The 26,996-nt window shown below is 50.1% G+C and overlaps 1 protein-coding gene across 2 annotated transcripts; it reads left to right on the top strand.

The window, feature by feature from the left end:
* Positions 1-43: 43 nt before the first annotated feature.
* KLHL18 (kelch like family member 18) lies at positions 44-26,981 on the top strand. 2 transcript variants are annotated; one of them, XM_062568669.1, is made up of 10 exons: positions 44-247; positions 13,012-13,142; positions 13,352-13,492; positions 15,292-15,490; positions 18,416-18,576; positions 18,895-19,031; positions 19,717-19,954; positions 22,561-22,665; positions 22,998-23,109; positions 24,385-26,981. In XM_062568669.1, exons 1-10 carry the CDS (start codon positions 107-109, stop codon positions 24,769-24,771), a joined length of 1,752 nt encoding a protein of 583 aa, XP_062424653.1. In that variant the 5' UTR covers positions 44-106; the 3' UTR covers positions 24,772-26,981. The 2 variants fall into 2 exon arrangements, with proteins under 2 accessions (XP_062424653.1, XP_062424654.1); XM_062568670.1 differs by having other exon boundaries at positions 19,732-19,954; positions 24,385-26,972.
* Positions 26,982-26,996: the final 15 nt, after the last annotated feature.

Raw genomic sequence — 26,996 nt, 5'->3', positions numbered from 1 at the left:
AGGGGGGTGTTTCCGCCCGAACGCGGGGGAGGCGCTACGGCGGCCGGGCGGGGACAGGGCGTGCGGGAGGCGAAGGCGGCGTGCGGCGGCGGCGGCGGCCGGGAAGATGCTGGAGGCGGCGGCGGCCGAGCCGGAGCTGGACCCCGAGGACCTGGTGCACTTCTCGGTCGGCGACTTGCCGAGCCGCGGCTACGGCGTGATGGGCGAGATCCGGCGGCAGGGCAAGCTCTGCGACGTGACCCTCAAGGTGCGGCGCGGCGCGGCGCCCCCGAAATGGCGGCGGGGGGCGCGGCGGCTCGGAGGGCGGGGGGGACACGGGGGTGCTGGGAGCGGGGCTGGAGGCGCTCGGGGGGGTGAGCCCCCCCCGGTCAGCCCCCTTTGGGGGGCAGCTGCCCCCCCCCCGGGTCCCTTTGGAGGGGCAGCTGAGGGGTCCCTGGGGCCCCCTGTGGGGGGGCAGGAAGGGGGCAGCTGAGGGCCCTCCCGGGGCCCCCTTTGGAGGGGCAGCTGAGGGCCCCCCCGATCCCATTTGGAGGGGGCAGGAAGGGGGCAGCTGAGGGCCCTCCCGGGGCCCCCTTTGGAGGGGCAGCTGAGGGCCCCCCCGATCCCATTTGGAGGGGGCAGGGAGGGGGCAGCTGAGGGCCCCCCCGGGCCCCTTTAGGGAGGTGGGAGGGAGAGAGGGAGCTGAGGCTCCCCAATGCCCTTTAGAGGGGCAGAAAGGGAGGAGCCGAGCCCCCCCCCCCCCAGCCTCTTTGGCAGGGAGGGAGGGAGCAGAAGTCCCCCCCAATCCCTTTTGGGAGGCAAAAAGGGGGGAGCTGAGGGCCCCCCTTTCCAGCCTCCTTTGTAGGCCAGAAAGAGAGAGCTGAATCCCCCCCCCCCCCCAGCCCTCTTCGGTGGGGAAGGAGGGGGGAACTGAGCCCCCCCCACCCGAAACTCTCCTCGCAGGGGGCAGGGAAGGGGAGCTCGGCCTTCCCCTCCAGCCCTGGTTTGGGGGACTTTGTGAGGCACCGTGCTGGGCGACGAGGATGCTGAACACCGGCGGGGGTGGGCGCTGGTGCTGGTGACGCCCCGCTGCAGGCGCTCTGCTGCCGGCAGGAGATGGAGCCTCTGGTTCCCAGGCTGCTCCTGTAGCTCCAGCCGTTGTACCTGCGTCGAGCCATTTGGCTTGAAGTCCTGTTTGGGGAAGAAACAACGATTCAGTTAGCTCCAGCAGTGGCCGAGGTGCAGATGCTCTGGGCACTGAGGAGGAATTTGGGGTGTCGAACTCTGAGTCAGAGTTGGTGGAGGTTTATGGACCAACTTCTGCTCTGCTCCAGCCAGTGTTTTATCCCAGGGGAGAACTGAGATGAACTCAGTCCTTTTGGGTAGGAGCCATTCTTTCTTAAGCACGTTGCCTTCACTTTCTTTTTACAAATAAACACTCTGCCCAGCTTTGGTAAATCCTCCAACTTGAGGTCCGGGTTGGAGGGGTAGTCTGCGTTGGTGAGACCTTTGAGTGTGGCCCAGGGTGACCACTAAGCCTTGGGGTCGTTGAAACCGGGATCTGCAGACTGGGAGCTAGTAGGGAGAGGAGTTTGTTGTGGGGTGTGTGCAGTACACAATGCATAGGATTGGTTGAGTCATTACAGAATTCACTCTTAAGTTTAATTGAATGTGAAGGTGCTTCCCAGCCTACTCATCGTGAAACCTTTCACCTACCTCCTGCTGTTTGAGGAAAAGCCTGCCGGGATTGTCCTTGTTGTGGAGGCCGCAGAACGTGCGGCTGGTGCGCATCTTGGCGATACGCCGTTCGGTGCCTGTGGATCAGCGTTTGCCGTGGTCCCCTGGAATGAGTGACTGCTTTGTAGGCAAAAAAATGCTTGTTATTAAGAGTACAGCCATTTGCTGTTCCTTATTGTCCAGCGTTGTAGCTTCTGAGACATTGTAGTTGTGAGAGTGTTTCGGTACACCAGTGATCCTGGTGTAGCCCAGAGAAATTTTTTTTGACAAAAATGGTTTGTTCTGGAAAACACCATTTCTCGCCTGCGTTGATGCATCTGAGATGGCTTCATCTTTCAGATAAAGATCCTGGAGCTGGCTGAGTCTCCCACATCTCTGGCAAACACCGTAGTCACCTGGCGATGGGCTGTCCCAGGGCAAGAGTCCTCTGCCTGGAAGTGTTTGGCGTTGTCGGGATGAAGACGGTAGAAGCGGAGGTTATGAGTTTACCTCATCTCAAATAAGTGCCCTGACGTTGTTCTGCCAAACTGGCTCTGAATTCCTTTCCTATCATACCCAAGTCCTGGTTTTAGTCTTATTTAGTTTATTTTTATCTTTCTTCCACTGCAGAGTTGGAAAACGTTTGAAGTCTTGAGGGCTGAAAGGGATCTCTAGTGCAGTTGTCATAACGTGCGCTCTGATAGTGCTGGCAGCTTTCTGGATGAAGACACCACATTGTCCCCATTTTCTTTTTTCCTTTTTGTTTTGTATCGAGAATCACTGAAGCAAAACATTACCTGGAGAGCATAGTGTGGAGTCTGTCATCTCTACGAAGTTTTAATATCTGTTTAAAAAAAAGATGTCCCTATTATTCTTAAATCTTATCTTTTTCTCTATTACTTGGGTATTCCCTTGTATAAGAAAGATCCCAATTTCAACTGATACATTTAACAGAGGAGTGACAATGTATTTTCACATTGGTCCAGATAAATTGCCTAGCTTTTCCTTGTGGATTCACAGCCTCAGAATCCAAAGTCCTTTGTTAGTTTGATTCCTCTTGTAGTATTAAATCATAACGTCAAAATTTCCTACTTGTTTGCTACTTCTGCCTCTTGACATCTGATTTCTGTGCACCAGCCTGTGTCCCACAGCAATTGAATTAATTCTGTCTGTTGTATCTGAGCCAAGCCTTTTCTTCCCAGTTGTTCCGTACAAGGTGTCTTCTCTAACTTACTTAGTATGCTCTGCTGAATGAGAGGTGATTTTTTATTAGCTTCACTTTGGCTTCTTTGAATCAGTTAGCCACCATGAACACGGAGCTGACGTAAAACATGCTTTTCCTTGACCTTGTTCGCAAACGCTTTCTGCATACGTTGATGAGGCTGTAAATCCAGTGACGTGTCTGGCTGTACAAGGAGCCTACAGAGTGAGTTGTCCAGCAGGGATGGCATTTGAATGCTCACTGCTCAAAACTGAGGAAGGAACTGGATCGAGAAACGCCTCAAGTCAATACCTGAAACAGAGCGTAGTGGATCCCAATGCATGTTGCACCATTTAAGCAAGTTTATCATATTTTCAGACTATCTCCTGCATAAAGTAAAAACTTCATTATGCTGCCTTGGGCCAGAGCTAGAAATTTGGTTCCTCACGGTGTGACTGGTGTCCAGCCTCACAGCCGAAACGGGAGCAAGCAATCTGCTCATAGCGCAGTTCAGTAAATTGGCCTCTTCACCAATATCAGCGCTGGGATCAATGGCTGTAAATGATTCTCCCGGCCTACAGCAGTGTTTGCTGTACAAACAGACCTCAGATTGTCAGGAAGCGCTGGTGCTCCCTGCTTGTTTGTTTTAATTATTACCCTTGTAAAGCAAGATGAGCATCAATTCATCCCGTGTAAGAGACCCATGTGGCAGAATTTGTTCTCGTTTCTGAGAAACCATGTTGCTGTGATTCACATCGCTCCATAGAAGACGGCACTGTCTGAGCAGAATCAATTCCTGTCTAAACATAAACCTGGTATTCGGTTATTTTCTCTGCCATTACCTTGTTGGTAAAAAAAAAAATCAATTGGCTATTTACTTAACTAATTGGATTAGCAAAGCTCTGCTTTAAAATTTTGGGGTATCATTGCTTCCGTTTCCTGTGCACGATGTGCACAAATGGCATGATAGAAACTCTCTCACCTATTTTACAGTGGACTTGAGACATTTTTTTAGTGTTCTCCAAGCATTTTAGAGCCCTCGAATGAAAAATACCGCAAAGGTAGAAAGACTTCCTGTCCACTGGAGAGTGGAGAAACTTGTGGATATTTGTCCCTGATTTGGAGATTCGTCTGCTTTTTAATTGCATAAAAGTATCAGCTCGGTATTTTGTGTTTTTTCCTGAGCATTGTTTTTGCATGCAAGTATCCTGTTGGGATGAAAGCTGTTTGGGCCGTTTTGTTTTCGGGAGTTTGCTCCTCCGTTTTAGTCCAAGGTACAAACGCTCTCCGGGGACGCGTTAACAGTTTGCTGGAAGCCTGTGGCCTCCACCGCTTCGTAAAGCAGGGAAGGAATGCCAGCAGTGTTTTTCATTGATAAATTCTGGGGGAGCAGATATCTTTATAGCTCCTGCTCATGCCAGTCTGAGACGGAGCAGAACTGAGTGCCAGGCTGGCACCGGTACTGATCTTAGATAAATCCCTGTCAAAAGAGGGGCAGTTCGTGTTTTCTTGACCCTCAAAGAGCTGAGTTAATGCGAGCTCCTCTTGCTGCTGCTCGTTTGGTTTTGAATAGCTTGCATGCCATAATTCCGTGAGTAACTCTATGACTAATTAGAAAAGTCTCTAAAAATGATGTAAGCCTGGCAAGATAGAGTGTTTCCAAGCAGTGGAGGGCTTGTATCATTCGTTTCATACCCAAGGCTAATCAGACTGACAGGTGATAGTCCTGTTGGCTTTTCGCCCTGTAAAGGGACTGTTCTAATCGTGTTTTTCCTGAAATATGCTGCTAACTTGAAACCCTCCCAACCCGAACAGATGCAGGGGAGAGGGCTGCTGCTGCCAGGCTGCCGCAGAGGTGGAAGGACCTCCCTTTGTCCCTGCGAGGCAGATAAGTGGAATTCCAGACAGCTTACGCTGCGTGCGTGATGGCATCGGGGGCTGTGGAAAAACCCCACGCCTGACTGCAGACGTAAAAGCGCGTCTGCGAGATCCTTAAGCAAAACAAACTTTGTAGGAGAGAGGATATCTCTTTATTAGGCCGAATGGCAAGTGACAGGAACAAGTGATCTTTTCTGCACGTGAGACCTCTTGGTTAAGAGTCTTGTTTAAATCATGTCGTACAGAAGTAACAAGCTGCCTTGGGTGGTAATCGGACTTGTTCTTTCAGCTCCATGTCTCAGTTAGTCTAAGTGCTATTCACCTAATATTAAGACAAGTATTTCTGGTGCTTTAAATAGACATTAAACCTGAAGCATTAGTAGAAACCAGGCATTTCTGTGCTAGGGTTTTTACCTGGCTTCTTCAAACATGGTGGAGAGGCATGCTATCTGACTTCCAAACTCATTTGCGCTGGTTTTAGTTTGCTTTCCTTAGAACAGCTGATGAACATCACACAGATCTCGATTTTCTGTTAGTCTTGTTTCATCTCTGTCCCTTCGAGCTAGCTGATCTCAAAGGAAAATTGTGAGAATTGGTAGTTGAGTAGAGGAGAGAAACCAAAACTTGTCCTACAGCCTGAGGTACCCTTCAGTGGCCTGGGTATTTAAGCTGATGGCTGGCCACACGGCGGGTGAGCACGTTCTTGTGTCTGAGCAATGGCATGTGTTGCTCCTTGCCCAGCTGGAAGTAGGGGACACTGTGAGATAGCTAAGGATTGCCTTTTAGTTGGTCCTTCAGGAGCTTACAAGAGTGCAGAGTTGGAGGCAATCCTCTGGATTTCCAGGATCCTCTCGCTTTCCGGGAAATGGAGATTGGAGTCCGAAAAAGTAGCTTGGCTCCTTTGAATTGAAAGTGAATTACCCACAAATACGTGTTGGTGTTGTACTTGCAGAAGGGATATCTCTTCTGGTTCAAAAATTAGTTACCATTATGTCAGCAGGACTCGTAATTAGTCTAGACCAGAGGAAGCCATGACTTAATGGGATCAACCTCTTGGTTTGCAAATGCCAGGTTTGACCTAATCTCTTTCAGCTATTAGTTGGGTGTGAAGGATGGATGTTATTTGAATGCCTGAATTCTGATACAAGATCCCTTAAACTGGTGTTCTGTTATCTTCCTCCCAGCAAAATTTTGCTACAATGTGTTGGACACTAGCTTAATTTCCAGCGTGGCTTCTCTGCCACTTGGATGCCAGTGTTTGCGTTAAGAAAGAATTTTTAAAGTTCTTTGCAACAGAGAACTCGAGACGTCTCAGCTATGCAGCGTAGTGATGTTACAAAAATAATAGGTGTCTTTATTACACCTACATCATTTTTCTATAGAGAAAGCTTCATTGTGCCCTGGAACTTATTAACATTTTGTGGATGTGGGAGTGTAATGGAGAACGTGCTTTTCATTAATCAGCTAGAGAACACATTAGAGGAGCATTCTGCGATATTCATGGGCAGAAATGCTGCTTTGCAAGCGATGGTTTTGTTCGTGTTTCTGGTAAACTCTCTCTTGAGTTAAAGCATACTACTGTTATGTATTGTAAGATAAGATATCCTTGCGTAAAGGTAGAAATCTTCTGAAAGCTAAGCTGCCTGAAGGGCTTATCCTCAAGCCTCTTCCCAGTGCCTTTGCCAGTCCTGATGGGGAGTTCTGGGGTATTTCTCATTCTGGGCGTTGTCTAAATGGAGCTTTAAGAGTCTTGCTAATTCTGGTGTAGTGATATGGATGTGGTTAAGTCTATGATAATTTCATTTGTGCCCAGAGATAGTCTTGAATTCCGGGCTGTAGAAAGTGAGAGGTGGATGTACTGAACTGCGTTTGACTCGCCGAGAGTGCCTGATTTCTGTAGCTTTGCAGATGTTGCCAGGAAACTGCAAATGGGAGCTTCCACCTTCAGCTGCGAGCTGAAATCCCCAGCCATGATTCTGGCTCACGTGTGTGTCCTGTGAGGACCCAGAGCGGGAGAGGCCAAATGCTGAACACCGTCCCGGCCTACAGAAGCATCTCAGCAGTTTGCCTCATGGCACTAGAAATGCAATAAAACCCTGCTGTCGGGAGGGAGCTGCTGCTGCGGAAGTTGCCCGAGCTCGAGGCTGGCTGCGTCCCGCCTTCGGTGATGAGCTGCTTTAAAGGACAGAGAGCTGGGCCTCTTCAGCCCGGGGGAGAGCAGGCTGAGGGGGGATCTCATCAATGTGTGCAGGTACCTGAAGGGAGGGTGTCAGGGGGACGGGGACACACTCTTTCCAGTTGTCCCGTGTGACAGGCCAAGAGGCAATGGGCAGAAATTGAAGCACAGGCAGTTCTGCCTGACCATGAGGGGGAATTTCTTCCTTGTGAGAGTGACAGAGCCCTGGAGCAGGTTGCCCAGAGAGGTTGTGGAGTCTCCTTCTCTGGAGATCTTCAAGGCCCACCTGGCTGCAACCCTGTCTAACATGCTCTAGGTGACTCTGCTGAGCAGGGAGGTTGGGCTAGATGATCTCCAGAGGTCCCTTCCAACCTTACTGATTCTGTGATTCTATGAAATTCCGTGTTGAATGATCCTGGCCTCTGGATACTTCAGCCCTGGAGTGTATGCTGTTGTATCTAAATGTAAAATAAAAGGGGAATTCCTTCCTTTGAGAGATCTTCTGAATGTGGCTGAAAAGGGCGGTCGGTTCCAAGCGTCGCACTGCTGTGTTAGAGCTGCTCTGCAAAAACCAAACAAGAGCTGAACAGGACGTCCCTGCTGGCTGCACTGTTGCTCAGAGAGTGCAAAAGTGGGATTTTACTCAAGCAGGCAAAACTTCTGCTTTTTTTTCTTATGTTCTGCTGATGCTTTTGCAGTTCATGGGCAAGCCTGCAACTGATTTTAGGCAAATGAAAGCCTATCAGGCGTGGAGTGGAACTGATACCAAGAAGAGCATGAGTTCGCTATCACTTTAGCATTGAACTTTTGTAGCTTGACCCGATCAGGCTGCAAGCACGGGGAAGTATAGTTATGTGATCGAAAGAAAAGGTCACTTGGCTCCAGAGATATGGATCCTAAGATGCAAGGACGAACTTTGGTGACATGCACTGTGTGTGTTCATCTTCAGAAGTGTCTTTTGTCTTGTGCAGGAAAACCAGGAACTTTAATTTGCCAGCAGTGAGGAGTTTAGTTGTTCCTTCAGGACTCGCCGATAAGTGTTTGTGGGATGAACATAACGATAGTTTTTAGACCAGAGATCCCCACTTTATAAATCTCCCTGAGGGCCCTCTATCATCACAAGAGCAAGTTAAAATAAAAATAAATAAATGAAAACGGCAGGTTTCGTGCTGCCGTGTACCAGGGAGCCGCTTCCCTCCAGCTGGCAGCAGTCACGCCGCGCAGCTGCATCGGCCGTTTGCCGATACAGGCTACGCTGATCCAGCTGTCGAGCCCGGAGGCCGGTCCCAGTCCTCCTCCCTCCCCTGCTAAGCCAGCAGAAGATTATTCCCTTTTTTGTACAGCTCGTTTCTGTTTTATTTCCCAGAACTGGCCGATCGCAAGGTCAGGCAAACGTTAGCAGCGGCGCAAGGGAAGCAGCTCGCTGTCGGTGAGAGGGCCTGCCCCTCCGCGCGGCCTCGGCTGCGTCGGCCCGCTGTGCCCCACGCGTGGCTGGGCAGCGCGCCCGGCTGGGGCGTTCAGCCCCGCTCGGGCAGCTGGTTGAGCCTTCTGGCTGCGGGCGGGCCGGGTGCAAACCCTGCCTTGCCTGCACAGGGCTCTCCCCGGAGCAGTTATGCCGTAACTCCCCAGTGTGAAATCTTTTCCCCCAAAGAAGGGGGAATAACAGAGAGATGGGGGGGAAGCGAGACCGTCCCTTTGAGATACTGCGCGGCTCGGAGCCAAAAGGGTGGTGCTGCCGGGTGCGGGGTTTTTCCTACCCTGTGATGATACAGCTCTCGTTAACCTGCTTGGACTCTTGCAGAATGACTATGAACGATTGCTTTTGCAATAAGCAGACGCGTTATTTCTAACGAGGCTGTCTGATGGCAGCCCATCGTGAGCCAAGATCGCTGCGAGGCATCCCCGAAGCTGTGCAGCCTTTCCGGGAGAGGAGAACAGCGCTTACGTTGGAAAGCCTCTGCTTTGCATGGGCTCTTGGACAGCGCTAAAATCTGTTGTATACAGATTCATCCCACTGGAGGGTAAAGCATCTGTCGGGGTTTTGGTCCGTTGCTGCCTTTCCTGGGGAGAAATGCAGGCAAAGGAGGTGTAGTTTAATATGCGTGTTAGAGAGGTGAGGTCAAAGAAAACGCCTGTGCTGCGGGTAGGAGGCGGAGGTCTGGAGCTGCAGTCTTGAACTCCCACCACTGCAGTCATCTGACTTAGTTTAAAGCATTTTCAGCAAAGTATATTTCAAAGAAGAAATCTATACAGTATAGAGGATGGAGGGGGAAAAAAAAAAGGCTGGTGTTTCTCAGTGCTTTGCCCTTCACCAAAGGACAAGCCTCTCTCAGGCTGCAGATTTCTTTTGTGGGCATTTACCTGTAGTTTTGGCAGCCTTGGCAGTCCTCCAGACCTAAAACAAGGGTGGTAACGCTTAGACCTTTCTCTGCACATGATGGCTTGGCATTGGGGAAGCAGCAAAGATGCAGCTGCACTGCTGAGCTCCCCAAGTCTTCCCTGCAGCTTCTGCCTTTTGCAAGCGTGATGCCGCAGCCCGACGGATGGTGTGTGTAATGCTGTTAGGATGTATTTCACAGAGGTTTCATCCCTCCCATCAGTAGCAGGCAGACGGGACCGACAGCAGCTGGTGTGGGCCTGGCTGGCAGAGTAGCTCCGTCCGCAGGGTAGGAAGGGGCTGGAGAACCCACAAGCACGCGGAGCTTGCTAAACAGGTCGGGCGTTTCCGAGCCTCTCGTCTGGAATATGGACGGGCAGAGCAGCAAAGCGGTAACCTGGATCCTCCGGGTTGCAGCTGGTCACAGCTAAACCAGCAAGAAAAGTCCCCAAATGAGAGCTTCAGCCCCGAAGTCTCACGGAGGCAGACTGAATACCGAAGCTATGATGCTTTTATTTACTGATTGAGCTGTTTGTGCTCTGCTGTAATGTTAGTTTTCTTCTGTAGCCTACAGCAAGAGAGTAGTGAAACTGTGTGGAAGTCAGCACTTGTGCAGCAAGTGCTTAGCATTCCTAGCCTACAGAATGACCTGGAAGGGACCCCAGGAGGCCAACTAGTCTGTCTGCCATCCCAGAACAGGATCAACCGCCTTCACTCTTGGTGAACACTTGCAGTCTTTCGTAACACATTGCGTAGGCCTCTTTGTTCATGTGCCTTAATGCTGTAGTTCTTGTTTTTCCCGTGAGCAGCGCTTTGGACCCTAGCTTACACAAAGATACAAAGAGCAGCACAGTCCTTGGTACGAACATGCGTTGAACTTGGCAACTGGCCGTGAAGAGAAAGGAAATGAAAACCAAGCGCCCATGGACGCAGTGAAGTTTCATTAGCTTTCAGAGGTGCAGAGGTTCTTGAATTAAGTTTCCTTCCTCTTACGTGTTTTACTTTTTTTTTTTTCCTCATCAAACAGTGTATTTATAAGTGTTCTTAAATATCTTATGCTAAAGAGGCCAGGACAGCGTTTGTGTTCCCTTACAAGTGGCTGTTTAAAATTAGAGTGAAAACCCTGTTGTGAGAGGCACGGACAAAATTCATTGCTCGAGCAGAGCCGGAGCTTGCGGCGTTGACCTCCGTGCCCCCTGACCACGGGCTCCTTTGCGAGCCGTCGGAGCATCACCTCCTTTCGCCAGAGATCACCACCTCTGTCACATGCATATGAGAAAGCTGGGGCTGTTTTGCATCGTGTGGGCTGGTGGGCTGCGCTCACACTGTGGTCCAGTTCTTGCTCTTGTAGAGCTGTTGAAGTCTTACTGCCCTTCTATAACTTCTATGCTTGGCCTTACCATCTCCACCGCTAGAAAACATGTATCCTCTTGCTCTGATTAGCTTATTCCATTCTGCTTCCTCCATCTCTCTCTCTCTCTCTCTCTCTCTTTCTTTCCTTTTGTTTTTTTTGTTTTGTTTTGTTTTTTTCTTTTTTTCCCAAGCAAGTCTTGTTCACACCTTCCGCGTCCTCCACCATGCTCTGGCTGCTGTTTGGAGCTTGTCTCAAGGCCAGCTGGTGAGGGCAGGAGGTGGAAGTGAAGTACGATAGATTAGCAACCACGTTAGCGGCGAAGGGAGCAGAGCACCGAAGCAGAAAAGAGAAAAGTGATAGAAGGGGAAGGGATTTTTCAGCTCTGCCTCGTGTGCTGGCATCTGTGGCACAGTTCTCTGAAGCCCTGGAGCCTTTGAGATGTTTTACGTGTGTTTTTTTTTATGTTAGTAGAAAAGACTGGTATTGAGCTTTAATAATCTTGAGCTATCGAATCACCATGCAAGTGTGTATGTGACTTTTTTGCACGACTGTTAGAGCACGTACCATTTCACCTGACGCTTTTGGGCTGGGTGTTGCGAACTCTGCAATACCCAGGGCAGTAGGATTTGTACAGTGTAATACAGGCACTGGGGCAGGCAGCAAGGAGCAAGCTCTGGGCACACCTGGGCTGAGCCAAGGCTCTCGGAAATTGGCTGTGCTATTGCCAGGCCGGAGCAAGCCTTAGAAGCACTATTTTAAATTGGAAAGCCCTGCCTGAGCTGACTTGTCCCTACACCTGAGGCATGCAGCGCTGCAAGCTGGCCGCACGCTGGAAGTAAGCAATTCCCAGACGTCTGCATGTCCTAGTCGTGCAGGCGGACGTGCACAGGCAACAGCTGAGTGGTCAAGCAGATTAAGAAAATATTGGCAGCCTATGTGACAGTATTCTTTTTTTTTTTTAATAAAGCACTTAATGCTTTTCCTTTCTTTCCTCTTTTTTTTTTAATTTGTGTGTGTGTGTGTGTGTGTGTGTATGTGTGTGTTTGTGTGTGTTGGGCACTTTGCTCTCTAAATACCCAGCAAGTTTTAGTTTTGTGAGGTTGATAGCTCTGGGCTAGAGGGAGAGGCAAGGCGCAGCTGGTAACCATGAAAACCCCGAATGCAAACGTTTTTGTTAATAAGCTGTCTAGACGTGAAAGGTTGATGAAGCTTTTTGTGGAGAAGTGCAGAGAAGAAAAGGGAAGGGCTTCTAGGATGACCTGGAGAGTCAGGGAAACTGCTGCACTCACCTTAGTTTCGTTGGGACAAACAAGATCAAAAGGGAAAATCTCGCTTAAGCGGGGGGAGAGGGCAGGTTTGCCCCAAACTCAGATAGGAATAAACTGATATGAATGTAGTTAGGCTGCAAGAGCTTGGATAATTCTAAGAGGATAAATTACTGTCTGGTGCCTGCAAGAGTGAGAACGGGAGTTGGAGACCCAAGAAGCCCCTTCCGGGCCCCACTCCTTATAGCTCAGGCAGGCTCTTTAGAGGGTATAAATGTGAGCTGGTTTAGTAGAGCAGGTGAAAGTGAGCCCACGTAGATCTGAAGGAGATGAATTAATGAGCCTCCAGGTTTTAACGAAGGTGACTGATGCTAAGCATAAGCTGAAGATGCAAAATGGACACCCGACAAGAAAAGGGCTTTAACTGGTAAGCTGGTCATCGGTGTGAGGGAATACCTAAGGAAAAGGAAATAGCAGTTGATTAGCCCAGCTTTTAGTTCAGCAGAATAACCACAGCCATGACGCACGCTGAGTGCCTGGCCTTCGCGGCTGTTTTCCTGTGTCGAGGGTGTCTTGGGAACAGGTAGGTGACGTGGAAAGCCTGACTGTCGGATGTTGTGGGATGGGTGTTATCTGAAGCAGGGCCACGGGTGAATGTTTCCTGGGCAGGGTGAGTTCTACTCTTCTACTGGGGGGAAGTAAATCTAGGCTTGAAACTTCTGCGCACAGTGGAATAGCGAGTTAATTTGGGTAAACACGTGGTTCAGTGAACCTGGCTCTTCTTTATTAGCAGTCTGGAGATGGCCTGCTGTTAGCCTGCAATATTGTCTCATCTTTGCTCAGTTGAGCTGTCATGGTAGCTTATAAAGAGGCTCAAGCTAGATTCGGAAGGCTGGATTTATTTCTGAAGACACAGGCTGCTGCCATGTTCACAAATGGAAATGATCTACCTTTCAGTGCTCAGTTACTGCTGGGCTGATAGAGCTGTATTGCAGTAAATCTGGACTGTGTGGTTAGTGGTGGGTGGTGCTGATCTTTCCTCCTTTCCCTTTTGTTCCCTTTCAGGTAGGGGACCATAAATTCAGTGCTCACCGGATTGTGCTGGCTGCTTCCATCCCGTACTTCCATGCCATGTTCACCAATGACATGATGGAGTGCAAACAGGATGAGATTGTCATGCAAGGGATGGATCCCAGGTAACTTCCAAGGCATCCCAAAGAGGATATGCTGACGGGCTGTGAGTGTGTTGTGGGCCTCTGCGTTGTCTGTGCAAGTCTGCAGGCTTAAAAGCTTTCCATCCTAATATGAATGGCACTAGACAGGATTTTCCTGTTAGTAGTGTCACACTAGGTTAATTGAATTGGCTTGAATGCAATGGGTTTTCTGCCCTTTCCCCCTCGTTTAGTGCACTGGAGGCTCTGATCAACTTTGCCTACAATGGTCACCTAGCGATAGACCAGCAGAACGTCCAGTCTTTGCTGATGGGGGCAAGTTTCCTTCAGCTGCAAAATATCAAGGATGCCTGCTGCACTTTTCTCCGAGAGAGGTAAGGGGCTTGTGTTTCCCCTGTGCTTACTGCTCAGCTGCTACAGCAAGCGCCCAGAGGGAGGATTTTGTGGTAAGATAGTGTGGTGTGCCCTGGTTTGGGGACTAGGGCAGAAGGAAAGATGGCAACAAAGCTTCAGTCATCTGTGGCTGGCCTGGGGGAAGTGGGATTTCTCCTGCCAGCATGGTAGTGGGGTCGGCATCTCCTGAGACTCGTCATTCCCTTCAAAATAGGTTGCCTGGCTTATGAGATGCTGCAGGTAGGGCACACTACAAGGCCTTGGCTGGCCGTGGGAATTAATACCAAGAGCGCAACTGACGGAACATTTCCCTTTTTCCATTTCACCTGTCTCACTAGAGTCAGTGCGATGATACCGAGTCCCAGTGAGGGCGCTTCAGTGTCTTTTGGACCTTTAGAAACTGTTCTTTGGGGACGGAGCTACTGAAACAGCTTTGCCCCAGCTTTCTAGCAGGCTAGTTACCCATTACAGTGGTGTACAACTGCCTCTACCATTAACAAACCCACTGCAGTTACCCCCTACTTGTGGGAGGGAAGGAACAAAAGGACTGTTACCAAGGTGCTGGAAGGGAAGCTGTAGCAGAGCTTTAAATAATCTTTTCTTTTTTTTTTTTCCTCTCAATTTCTTAGCTGGCATTTGGCTGTAGGACTGTTCCAGCAGCATGATCTGGAAACTGAGAAGCTAGGTTATTCTTTGGAAACATACCACACGTATCTTTAGATAGTGCTAGGGAGACTTGTTTGATTCTTATTTTTTATTTTATTTTCTTTCCCCCAGAGAGAGAGAGAGAGAGACCCTTTTATTTCTTTGCAGCTGTTTGGTGTATTCCATGATGTGATATTAAATGTACCTAGTAAATAAATCAAATATGTTGGGCAGTTGTTGTTTTCTTAAAACCCTAAATGATGATGGATGGTTAACACCATGGAACAGAACTAATAGCTCTTGTTGGACAGCAACGTGCCTATATTGGGCAAGGCTGCTTGTTTGGATGGGAGTGTCCAAGGCACGTACCTGTTTCTGTATCTGCAAGAGTCATTTGGAGCTGGCACATGTTTGTGGTGAATACTCTTTTCCAGCTTCTTTATGACACTGAACAGCCTTGATGCAGTGGGTGTTTGGCTGGACTGGAGAGGGCTCAGATCTGCAGCAGTACTTCTCGTTGCCTAACCTCTAATTGCAAAAGCATCTTTGGTGATAAAGCCTCCTTAATCTCAGGAAATGGCTTTGTGAAGCTGTAACACAGATGCTGTCCTGGAGCGCTCCAAAAGATGCAGGATGAAAAACAGAGAGGGATTGTTGGTGTTTACACAATGTGCTTGAATCCAGCTTTGTCCAGTGCTGGAGTTAAGAAAAAGTGCCAGATACAAAGCCCAGGGACCCACAGATGCGGGAGATGACTGCTGTGCAGAGCCTCAAGTCTCCCCTCAACTGAAAACTCACAACCGAAGAGCAGACCCAGCAGTCTGTGCAGGGCCCACCTGAGAGGAGAGTTTAGGTTGTGATTTCCATCCTCTGGCTCTGTTGTGCATCCACCTTCAGATCTCTGGGTAGATACATTCGTTAGCTGGAATCTGCCATCTGTTGTTCTAACAGAAAGGTTAGACTTTGAAGTGGGCACAGCTGTGGTTTTCACAACATCTCACTGCATCTCATATCCTCTGACACTTGCCGTGGTGTGTGACTCCTGTTCACATACAGCGCTTCGCTGGGGCTGTTTGCAATGCTGTCCTGCTATTAAGCTGATGTTACTTTTGCTCTCCTCTTCCCCCTTGCCCAGGCTTCACCCTAAGAACTGCCTGGGAGTGCGTCAGTTTGCAGAAACCATGATGTGTGCAGTGCTCTATGACGCTGCCAACAGCTTCATTCATCAGCACTTCGTGGAGGTATCCATGTCAGAAGAGTTCCTGGCGCTGCCATTTGAAGATGTCCTGGAGCTCGTTTCTAGGGATGAGCTCAATGTGAAGTCTGAAGAGCAGGTATATATGTGCAGCTGCTATGGGATTTGGCAGAAGAGGCTTTTGCCTTGGAGAACTTTCAGTTGCGTGGGAGAAACCTATTAGGTTAGAAACCTAATGAGATTCAATAAGGGCAAGTGCAGAGTCCTGCACTGAGGGAGGAATAACTCCATGCACCAGTATAGGCTGGGGGCTGACCTGCTGGAAAGCAGCTCTGTGGAGAAGAGGGACCTGGGACCACCACACCTGGGAGTGCTGGTGGACAACAAGGTGACTGAACCAGCAATGTGCCCTCATGGCCAGGGAGGCCAATAGGTATCCTGGGGTGCATTGGGAAGAGTGTTGCCAGCAGGTCAAGGGAGGTAATGCTGTGGCGTGGGGAGGCCTCATCTCAAGTACTGCGTCCAGTTCTGGGCTTCCCAGTCCAAGAGAGACATGGAGCTACTGGAGAGAGCCCAGCATAGGGCTGCAAAGATGATCACAGGGCTGCAGCACCTGCCCTGTGAGGAACGGCTGTGAGAGCTGGGCCTCTTCAGCCTGGGGAAGAGCAGACTGAGGTGAGGGGGGATCTCATCAATGTGTACAAATACCTGAAGGGATGGCATCAAGAGGACGGGGCCAAACTCTTTTCTCAGTTGTCCCATGTGACAGGACAAGAGGCAATGGGCAAAAACTGAACCACAGGAAGTTCTGCCTGACCGTGAGGGGGAATTTCTTCCCTGTGAGAGTGACAGAGTACTGGCACAAGTTGCCCAGAGAGGTTGAGGAGTCTCCTTCTCTGGAGATATTCAAAACCCACCTGGATGCAATCCTGTCTCACATGCTCTAGGTGACACTGCCTGAGCAGGGAGGTTGGACTAGATGATCTCCAGAGGTGCCAGGCAGAGCCCTGCTGACTCGGAGCCCTGCCTCTTGTCTGTGATGCCTGGATGTTCCTTGATCTGAGACCTACCTGGGTCTCTTGGGCTACACATTTTGCAGAACACTGCACTGAGGTGTTTTGGATCACAGCTGACAGAGGTGGAGCCTCTTGTGTTCTGAAGACTAGCAGCTGTGTCCCTTATAGTCAGTTAGGTGCTGGTCCTGGGAAGAGATGCTGAGGGCATAGGCACCAGCAGGGAGCCCTTCCTCCCAGAGCTCGATAGATGTGTTCCAACCCCAATCCAGAGGAGTGCTCTTGAGACGGAAAGAATTTGCTGCGAGTGTTATGGCCTTTAACATGACTTTTGTAATGAATATTCCACTGAATTTGCCATCAAGAGGGCTCCTTTAACAGGGTGATTCCTAGAATAACCATGAAACAGGGCTGAACCACTTTAGGGCGCCTGAACAGCCATGAGAACCTATCACTGCTGATTTGTCGAAAGCCTGGGCTGACAGTCCGCAGGAGAGAGAGAACTTGTCCTTGAGCCAGCAAGTCTGTCCTGCTCTTTCTGAGGAGGTGACTAACAAAAAGCAGACCTGCAGCTGTCTCCATGTAGGGTAAGAGAGCGCTTTGTAATCAGGCTGTCTGAAGTGGTCCTGGAGTGGGGAGGCAGGGGATCCTGCCTCACATTCCAGCCACGTCGCAATACCGTGCCGCAGAACTGCGTCTTGCCAGTTCTTCCAAGTCCTTGATAGATCCTTCGTGGGGCACAGAGGAGTCCAAAGAGTCTGGGTGTAGAGTTCTGTCCCTGGTGACATTTCCTCACCTGGACAGCTGCCACCCCCCTCTTCAGAAAGGGCTGTATTCTAGCACAGTGCAGCCTGTGTGCAGCTTGTACAGCACCTGAGGAACGTGGTAGAATGGAAGTATTGTTTTCTTAATCACAACCATCCTTCTGTGTCTTTGCACTGAAGGCCTCAGGAGAGGTGATGCAGGAGGTTCTGGCTCTCCCCACCGTAAATGAAAGGCTTTATAATTTTGTTCCAGTCTACAGTACTGCTGAACTTTTCTCTGCAACCCTGGGTTGCAATAAAAGACCACCCAAAGCGGGTGCATGCACGTGGCGTTTAGCTTTACTCTGAACCAGATGACTGTCCCACAAGGTGGCAGCCACAACCACTGTGACCAGCACTCCTGCAGCTGTGGGGAGGCTGCTCGGGGGTTTTGATCTCCGTGAGCACAACTTGCACATAGAATCGAGGCTGCTGTGTGTGAAGTGTGGTGGCCTTGAAGTGTGCCTGATGGTCAGCGCTACTGCTGGGGACATTGTGGCCACTACTCTATGCCTAGAGGGCTCTCTGCCTCCAACAGCAGTGGCAGGATAAGGGCGGTGGGCAGAGCGTTAGCTTGGGTGCCCTCATCTGGACATAAATGTAGTAGTAGAGGAGGACGAACGAGCCCAAGCGTTAAGCATAGGAGCCAGGTGAACCAGAGGGTGTATCTTCAATGAAACTAGGCAGCAGGCTCCCTTTGCAATCTGGAGCCAAGGGCACAATTCATCTTGTTGTAAAGTAGCCATCCAAAACAGGGCAGATAAACTATGCTTTGAGAAGGTCTGTCTCTTCGGTGACCATGGAGGGGGGCTAGGGAGACCCGTTCCGTGTGGACGTCTAGTATATAGTTGTCCAAAGTTAAAGAATGGAACCCTACCACCATTTTTTTCTGATCCTAGTAGAGCAGCAGCAGCTCTTTTCTTCTCAAATTTGCTGATTTTTGACTCTAAAAGCCAAAGTTTTGCATTCTGACCTACCTTCTCTAAAAAGCTCTCTTCCCAGCTCCCTCATCTCTCTACAAATGGTTGTACTAAACATCCTGCCCCACAGGACGGTAGATCAGTATCAGACCGGCAGAGCCCTCTGGTACGATGTAGAGCATCTTCATTCTGTCCTGAAACCATGTCATCAGAGATCAGGGGAAGATCAGTGTCAATTTGTGGTTCCTTTCCCATGAGACAACTGGCAATAGCAGTTAAAAAAAGAAGGAAAAACAACTTTAGCTTTCTTTGCCTCTCTTCCTGGCAGGTGTTTGAAGCTGCATTAGCCTGGATACGGTATGACCGGGATCAGAGAGAGTCGTTCTTACCAGAGCTCCTGTCCAAAATCCGCCTGCCCCTTTGTCGACCTCAGTTTCTCACTGACCGTGTACAACAAGATGACCTTGTCCGCTGCTGCCACAAATGCAGGTGAGGCATTGGAAAACCACGGTTTGTAGGTAGCAGGAATGTAGTTCAGCAGTCCTGGAAACTGAAGCTCTCTCTCCATGGCTAGAGCATCTCACACAGTGGAAAACAAAGCAGTGTCCCTGTTTGTAACCTAGCAGCAGGGCTAGATTGCCTTCTGGCTGTTCCTGGAGGGAAATCAGCCCTTTCAGCAGAATCTGACCTTTTCAGGAGGGAAAAGCCTGTTACCTGAATCTGCCTCTAGTTCAAGACAGTCAGATTTCATCATAGTGAAACTCAGACTCAACCAAACTCTCTTCAAATATTTGCCTTTGATTTCAGGGATCTTGTTGATGAGGCAAAAGATTATCACCTCATGCCAGAGCGCCGGCCGCACCTCCCAGCGTTCAAAACCCGTCCTCGGTGCTGTACGTCCATTGCAGGACTGATCTATGCTGTTGGAGGGCTTAACTCAGCAGGTACCTTGCATATCCACTCCCTGCAGTGGAGAGAGCAATGTAGTTTGCCAGCTAAGGTGACAGAATCATTAACTTCCCTTCTCTGCCCCCATGTAAACTATTGAGCAGTTTCCCCTCCCTGTACAGCGCTTCCACTCTTCCAAAGGGATGCTAAAATGCTCAGGGTGGCCCTGCCTGTTGATTAACATCTTCCCTGATAGACATGCTGTGATACCAAGAAAATGGCAATACCAGTAGATGTGACTGAGTAAGTCTCAAGCCTCCTGCCCCTTCTGAGGTTGTAAAAGGCCTCACTTCCACAGTCTAGGACTTCTAGAGTCTTACTGTACAGGGTATGGGCAAGATTTGAAGCACTCTGTAACCATTTTGTATTGCAGAGTGCAATTTTTATGAATTTTTCAATGAATATTGGGCAGGTTTTTTTGGTGGGTGAGTAGAGATGCAACTGGGAAATGCCCCTGACCTGACTTTTGTGTAGGAGTGGGGAGGCTGGAATAGGAAGTGTGAGAGCTCAGCCTTTTCCCCGGGGAATGGACGGTAACGTCCATGCGTCAGCCCTTTCTGGAGGGTCTGAGCAGCGGCTGTTTATCCCTCATGTCCCTCTCACAAGGGCAGTTTTGCTAGAAGGCGATCTGTGTATTCAGCAGAGACTGAAGAATTGGTCTCCCCCTTTTAATTTGAGTAGCAAATTTTTATGCAGGTGACTCGCTGAACGTGGTGGAAGTCTTTGATCCCATTGCCAACCGCTGGGAGAAGTGCCAGCCGATGACAACGGCTCGGAGCCGCGTCGGTGTAGCTGTGGTGAATGGACTGTTGTATGCCATCGGCGGATACGACGGACAGTTAAGGCTGAGTACTGTCGAGGTTTACAACCCAGAAATGGACTCCTGGTCCAAAGTGGAAAGTATGAACAGCAAACGAAGGTATGTGTGGCCCGCTCGGTAAGGAGGGGGCCTTCGGAGCAGGTGGGGGGAAAAAATTACATCGTAGAAAGCCGAGCAGGCGTTGGGTGATGCTGGATACCAGATGAGTTTCCTGTGTGAGAAAGTAGCAAAAAAGGCCAGCACCCCTTCTGGGATGAATATGCAGAAGAGTGGATTTATGTGGAAGGAGATAAGCTTTATCTAATCACATTTGGGGCACTTGCACTGAACCTGGGCACCGCTGCTGAGTAAGGTGGGGAGACTGTTGCAAAGTATACTCGTGTATCAAGGCATAGATTTATGAGGAAAGACGTTAAGATCTTGGTATGTAAAAAGCAGCTGAGAAGTGACTGAGTGTGGGCTGTAAATTACAGAGATCTCTTATTTTTGGTGGCACCATGGAGTAAAATCAAACTAAGAGTGTTAACATTGTGCTGAAGAGATCTGCAAAGGTTTGTACTGCAGTTCCATAGGAAGCGGTCAGAGCCCCATGTCTTTATATTGTCATACTAGAAGGTAGATAAAGCACTGGCAAGAATGACATAGGAAACTCTCCTGTACTGATAGGAGCTGTAATAAACCCATTTTTCCATCTCTGGTGTTGTCATCTTCTTTTCTCACCAGAAAGCGTAAAAGACTCATAAGTGGGGAGAAGAGAAGAATATCTTTATGGCCTGGAGAGAGGAGTGTGTAGCTAAGCAGAAGGTGTCTGTGCTTGACGAACAGAGCTGCCGCAGTTCGCGACCAGCCAGAGGGAGCATATGTTTGGAAGCACATTCTGAGTTGTGTTGAAAACCCACCTATTAAGCTGTGTGGTCATCCAGTCCTCCCCACCACAACACAGCAATTGCTTCCATGTTTGAACATATTCCTGGCTTCCAGTGTTTTTGCTGTGGTTTTCCTTGCACTCGTGCCTGGTCACTGGGAGTTGTTAAATTATTCACTTTTCTGCAAGCTTTGCAGCACGCCTTTACCATAATGGTTTATTTGTGGCCGTGGGTGGTTTTTTTGTTTTTTGTTTTGTTTTTTGTCTGAAACACTGATTGCTTGGGAAGAATGCACTGCAAGTGGCTAAGTACGCGAAATCCCAGGCACAGGCTCACAGTGACGGCGTCTCTTTGACTGCTGGCATCATGCCCTTTTACAGGAGTGTGTCATGTAAATAAGTCCAGGTCGTTTTGGTTCTTGACCAAAGCTTCAGGTCTGGCTCAAAGGCAGAGCTCATATAAATTCCTGGAACCATTTCTAGCCAGTGAGGTCATCTGCGTTTTTTATTTGTAGCAGAAAAGCTCAGTTTTTCCATAGCAATGAGGTTCCTTGGATCGTCGAGCTTTTCCCACAATGAGAGGCAGTTGCTCTTCTTCCGTGATCAGGTTGTTCTGCATGAAGCCAAGCAGAACGGGTGTTGGATACTCTTGTGCAGAGAAAAACATCACTTATTATACAAAGCTGCTTGGCTGCTGTAGTAGTGCTGTGGTTTGATCATCGAGGATGTGTTCCGGGCTTTTATGGGAACCTTTTATGGCTTCGCTTTCGGGGTGGGATCCCAGTCTTGTTCAAAGCTTCCCATTTGATAGCCTTTTGGGCCAAGCATGTGATTTACGGGGTGTAACGGCAGGGTCGGAAACCTCGATTTAATGTATGAAAGCAACGAGTGTGTCTCCTGAGGCTGCATAGTAGTGCCCATTTTAGTAGCTCTGTGGTCACCTTCCACCAGCAGCAGTGGGGAGGTGTTTCCAAGGAAGCCAGAGGGCTGCTGGGATTTCTACCATGTTCTGGGTCACAGTCTCTGCTTGCATTTTGGTTTAGTTAGTTCCTTTGGTCAGGACAAAGGGGCATTTTTGTGCTGTAAACGTCTTTTATGACTTGCTACCTGGGAGAACCAGTGCCGAGGTGAGAGCGAGTAGCTGAACAGGCTGCAGGCATGATGCCAACTCTTTCAGGTCTGCATTGGCTGCGTTGATTATCTCCAGTCGCTGTCTGATTTGCAGAACCTTGTTAGTGTCCACAGCTGATGGTCTCAGAAAGGGATGAAGATAAAAGCTGGATGAAAGCTGTGGCTGTGCAGCTACTTTGACAAGGCCTCAGTCCAGGCGGTTGTTGAAAGGCCAAGTTTCACCCTGTCCCTGGTCATTCTCAATCTTTCCTTCAGTGCTAGCAAAGTTCTTGGTGAGCTGCAATCAGGACACTGAATGGAGTGAAAATTAACCCTGTCCAGACAAGATTTTTCTCAGCTGGATCTGTTCCTTAGTCCAGCTGACACCAGAGGAAAAACAGGAGTAAGTGGCAGCTGAGCGACACCACCCACTTCAGTAGCAACACAGATTTGTGCCAGATTAAAGAAGATTTTAACCACTGTGTCAGGCATCATGCTGCCCTAAGACTATTCTTCCCTCAAATGGGGCATGTTGCACCTAGACAACCCCCTTGTGAGACCTCTTGGGGAGCTATTAGCTAACGGGTTGTCACTGACTTGTGTAGACCGTTCCCTGTACTGAAATCCATTACGCACGCAATAGAGCAAGGCAGGTGGTGGGGATTTGCCGTACTCCGGATCGCGTGGCGGCCCGTGAGGCCATCTGACGGGGTCCTGCTCTTTGTTTCAGTGCAATGGGCACAGTGGTGCTGGACGGTCAGATCTACGTATGTGGAGGGTATGATGGAAACTCATCTCTCAACTCCGTGGAGTCCTATTCACCAGAAACGAACAAGTAAGAGCTCCTAACGCCCCGCGGCTTTTCCAGTGCTCTGCTGCTACTGTAGCGCCGTGCTGCTGGGAGCCCTGGCTGTAAAATGCACATGGAGAAATAGTGGAAAAGCCTTTATATCTTCATAGCTGTGTGGTATCCCCTCGAGCAAGAGTTTGCCTTGGTGCAAGCGAGCAAAGCCAGTGGTTTAAATGCAATAGGCAGTGAAAGGAGAATTACTGAAACAGAGTCCTGGAAAATGTGATAAACCTGCATTAATCCGTGGAGCTGTATGGGGCCGTGCACGTGCCGTGCCTGCCGGAGCCCTGCGCTAACTTCTCCTCTCCCTTGCTAAGGTGGACAGTGGTGACCCCGATGAGTTCCAACCGCAGCGCTGCTGGAGTCACAGTCTTCGAGGGCAGGATCTACGTGTCCGGAGGGCATGACGGCCTACAAATCTTCAACAGTGTAAGTGTGCATGATGTGGGTTCAGGTTCCCAGAAACCTGGTGCAGAAATTAATCTGCTAGAGGCAGCCTAAAGGGCAGGCTGGGAAGGAGCCATGCCCTTTCTCTGTGCGCTCAAAGTCTGTGTGCCTGTAAGTATCTACACCAACAAATTATGTTGTTATCCAGGACTCTTCTTCCTCCTTGGGAAGAAGTGAGCCAGCCAGGTTCCCCTGAGAACTGGACTGAAACTGTGGCTCTTGTTCCCCGACACCAAAGACTGAGCAAATACATGTTGTCTCTCTGCCTCCTTCACTTTTTAAATCATTGGAGCCAGTAGTTGTGTCCCTGTTCCTTACAGCTCTGAAGTATCCTAGACGTCAGGCACTTACCTCTACTCTCTTTGCCTGTTTGGATACAGTTTCAGAAGCTGGTTGTCTCTGAAACAAGTTTTGCAGCAGGTGGAGCTTATAGTACCAGGCCTGCTGTGCTCCCTTCCATCTGCTCAGTGTGTCAATTCTCCGCTTGTCCCCTAAAGAAGAGTGTATTGTGGAAAAGACAAGACGCGTTTATCCGCTTGGCGGTGAGAATGCAGGAAGCAGTATCTGCACTGGCCTTGTCAGTGGTGCAGGGCACTCAAAGCCCGTTGTAATAAATGATTTGTTGAAAGCAGCAGTAATTATTTCTGCCTTCCTTATCAGATGAGAGGCAGGTTATTGTCTGCAACCAGACGCACCCCAGAGCCAGCTGTGGGCCAGGGAACTACCAGTCTGCTAGTCCAAATTCATTCCCGAGTTTAACAGGTTTAGAGCAGTGCTGGAGGTCTTGCAGGTGGAATTCATCTAATGCAGTCTTAAGAAATGCAAAGGATTAAAATCTCTATGAACTTTAAATGAAGGGTTTTCAATCCTTTTGGTGCTGAGCCTCAGATACCTGTTCCAAACACCATACAGAGGTTGATGAAAAGTGAGAGAGGTAGAGGGAACATCTTCAAAACTGTTTCCTGTGGTCTCTGCAGTGCCTTGGGTGGGGAAAGTGGTCTCTCCCACCATTTACCTGCTCTCGCTCACCAGTGAGATGCTGCACTCAGGTCAGAAGTAGCAGGCAGAAATGCAGTGGCTGGTGATATCCTAAAGGTCAGAACATCTTGATGAAATCTAGTTGTACGAAATCAAGCAGCAAAGCAGAAGCTTCTTGGTCTGCTTACCATTGTGTAAGGAGAACACCTGAGCTCTCTACGCGCGTGGAAAAGTTCATGCAAGAATCCTCTTAACGTTATGGTGCTTCTGTGGCTGCAGGTGGAGTATTACAACCATCACACGGCCACGTGGCACCCAGTCGCCAGCATGCTCAACAAACGCTGTCGCCACGGAGCAGCCTCCCTGGGCAGCAAGATGTTCGTCTGCGGTGGGTACGACGGCTCCGGCTTTCTCAGCATTGCTGAAGTCTACAGCTCCATGGCAGATCAGTGGTACCTGATCGTCCCGATGAACACTCGACGGAGCCGGGTCTCCCTTGTAGCAAACTGTGGCCGTCTCTATGCTGTCGGGGGCTACGATGGACAGTCCAACCTCAGCTCAGTAGAAATGTATGACCCGGAAACAAACCGCTGGACGTTCATGGCTCCAATGGTGTGCCACGAGGGAGGGGTTGGCGTGGGCTGCATACCGCTCCTGACCATCTGAGAAGGAAGCGTTTGGGGGCTGTCTTTTGAACGACAATCTTGGGAGAGGTTCAGAAAGCGTTTCGTAATGTGATAGCCCGAGAGGTACATTTCCAGGTGCTCAAGTGTCATTCACAAACACACAAAAACTTGACAGAACAATCCCTACCCTTGGCTTTTGCCCTGGGGCTCCAGAGAGATCAACAATCTGAAATTTGGTGCGAGTGAGTGTACGGTTGCTGTGAGCAAGGACATCCCTACCTCCCCCTCTCCTGCTTTAACCTTTGCACGGACCTGTGGTAGGCAAATTCTTCCTCTTGCCGTTTGTCTTAGCTGTAGCGGTGAGCTGTGTGCATGTGGTCTGCTTCTGGTTGTGCCTTTGGGAAGTGATGTTGTGGGCCGTGGGGGGGCGAGCCTAATTGCCACGTAACGGCCCCGTTAATGACTTGCAGAGTGCTCGTGCGCCTTCCGTCAGCAGGCAGAGCGACCCTGGCACCGGGAGCGCTTGGTTAGTGATGGTGTTGGATAGTGTGCTGCTTGGCACGGTAGGACCTTACCCAGTTTATCAAAACAACAACAACAACAAAACCCCAGCATGGGCACGGTATCCCGGCAAGCGTGTGGAAACTGCGCGGGCTCCGCTCCTTGCACAAGACCCTGTTAGCTTCTCAAAGCAGAGACGTACTTGGGTCAGCTCGATGGAGAAAGCTCGATGGGGAAAACGTCTCCACAAGAGCCACATGATGGAGAAACTAGGAAGAAGGGAAAAACAGTCAGTTAAACCATGAACAGTTTTAGCAAGGCTTTGAGGAAAATACTGAATGTAAATGACACTAAGCAACAATCCTAATGATTTCAAAATAGGGAGTCAGCCAAGGTGTTAATTATGAAGACGACCCTTTAATTTCATTTTGACTCACGTGCTTTTGGCAGAAAAGCTAGGCTTTGCTTTTTCAAAGCTGCTGTGTGAGATGCAGAAGCTCTTCCTGTGAAGAAGCAGCCGGAGCAAGGTGTGACCAGGATCTTCATCGTGCGCAGGGCGGACAATAAGTGTCTCTGCAAGGCGCACGCCTGCGGAGTTGGCACCGCCGTAGCCCAGGCGAGATCAACGTCTTGGGTTTCTGGTGGTGTTGTTCTGTTTTGCTACACTGGGAAAGGTCTTTGCAACGTGCTCCGTTGCTCGGTTCACGCGGCCACGCGAGGGAGCTTCCTGGGGCCAAACCGTGGCACAGCCAAAGCAGTCGACGCTTTTGCCGCGGCGGGAGAGCAGCACGTGGCTGTCGGGAAGGCGGTGGGTAACGGCAGCGGGCAAGACGACGGCCCTCCGCGCCTGTTAAACACTCGTGCGCGTTCCCTCCGCGCCTGTTAAACACTCGTGCGCGTTCCCTCCGTGCCTGTTAACGCTCGTGCGCGTTAGCTCTTCGGTATTGCTCCTGCATGAACGTGAGCTGTGCTGCATTCAGGGCTCTCCCCCGCGCCCGTCTCCTCCCGCGCGCTCCTCCAGCGAAGCCGCGCGTCCTTCTGCCCGGAGAAGCAGGCGCCCGGTGTCGCCGCGAGCTCAGCCGGGAGGAGCGGCGGGGCTGTGAGCCCCCTCCTCGACACTAACCTCTTCAGCCCGCCGCGAGCGGGTCTCTGCCGGGGGGGGGGGGCCCCGGGGCGGCCCCGGGCCTGCGCGGAGCCGGCGGCGGCAGGGAGCACTCCGCGGGCTCCCCCCATCCAGACCCCACGCTTCTTGTCCGTACCTGCCTCCCGGCATTGCTTGGGATTTGAACTTCGGGTGTATATGTGGATGTCTATATATTCAGGTACTATGTATATTTTAGGTATACACACACACGTATATATATATATAATGAGCATATCTGGTTATATATGTGTGATTTGTCAGTGTGTATCTGTTCGCTCTGTGTACACGTGTTTGCTGGGCTCCCTCGAGGCTGGATTCACTTGGGGTTTCCGTGCTGCTAAGGCTCTTCCAGAAAAAAAAACAAGAACGGTGGAATCGAAACGAAGTCGCTTCTCTGGCCGCGACTCGCGGTGGGGGGACGCCTGGGCGGGAGGCCTCTAGTTAAAGCAAAACTTGGTAGTTCTGGAAAATCCCGCGTAGATACCGCACCCGTGCGAACCATCCCACGGAGCCGGGGAGGCGCGATCGGCTTGAGCGGCGGCGGCTCCTTCCCTCTGCTCCATCCTTTCCGGACTGAAACAGGAGAAGGGCCTGGGGGCGAGGAGAGGGGGGGTCCCCAA

This window comes from Rhea pennata, chromosome 2, assembly GCF_028389875.1.
Source record: "Rhea pennata isolate bPtePen1 chromosome 2, bPtePen1.pri, whole genome shotgun sequence".
NCBI lineage: Eukaryota > Metazoa > Chordata > Aves > Rheiformes > Rheidae > Rhea > Rhea pennata.
This window is presented reverse-complemented; position numbering and strand designations above follow the sequence as displayed.

What these genes read in the sequence shown, in the direction of transcription:
- KLHL18 (XM_062568669.1), top strand. Translation starts at nt 107, where the DNA reads ATGCTGGAGGCGGCGGCGGCCGAGCCGGAGCTGGACCCCGAGGACCTG. An exon ending in CGCTGCTGCCACAAATGCAG is followed by an intron (nt 18,577 to 18,894) that starts GTGAGGCATTGG and finishes CTTTGATTTCAG; the next exon opens with GGATCTTGTTGATGAGGCAA. An exon ending in AGTATGAACAGCAAACGAAG is followed by an intron (nt 19,955 to 22,560) that starts GTATGTGTGGCC and finishes TCTTTGTTTCAG; the next exon opens with TGCAATGGGCACAGTGGTGC.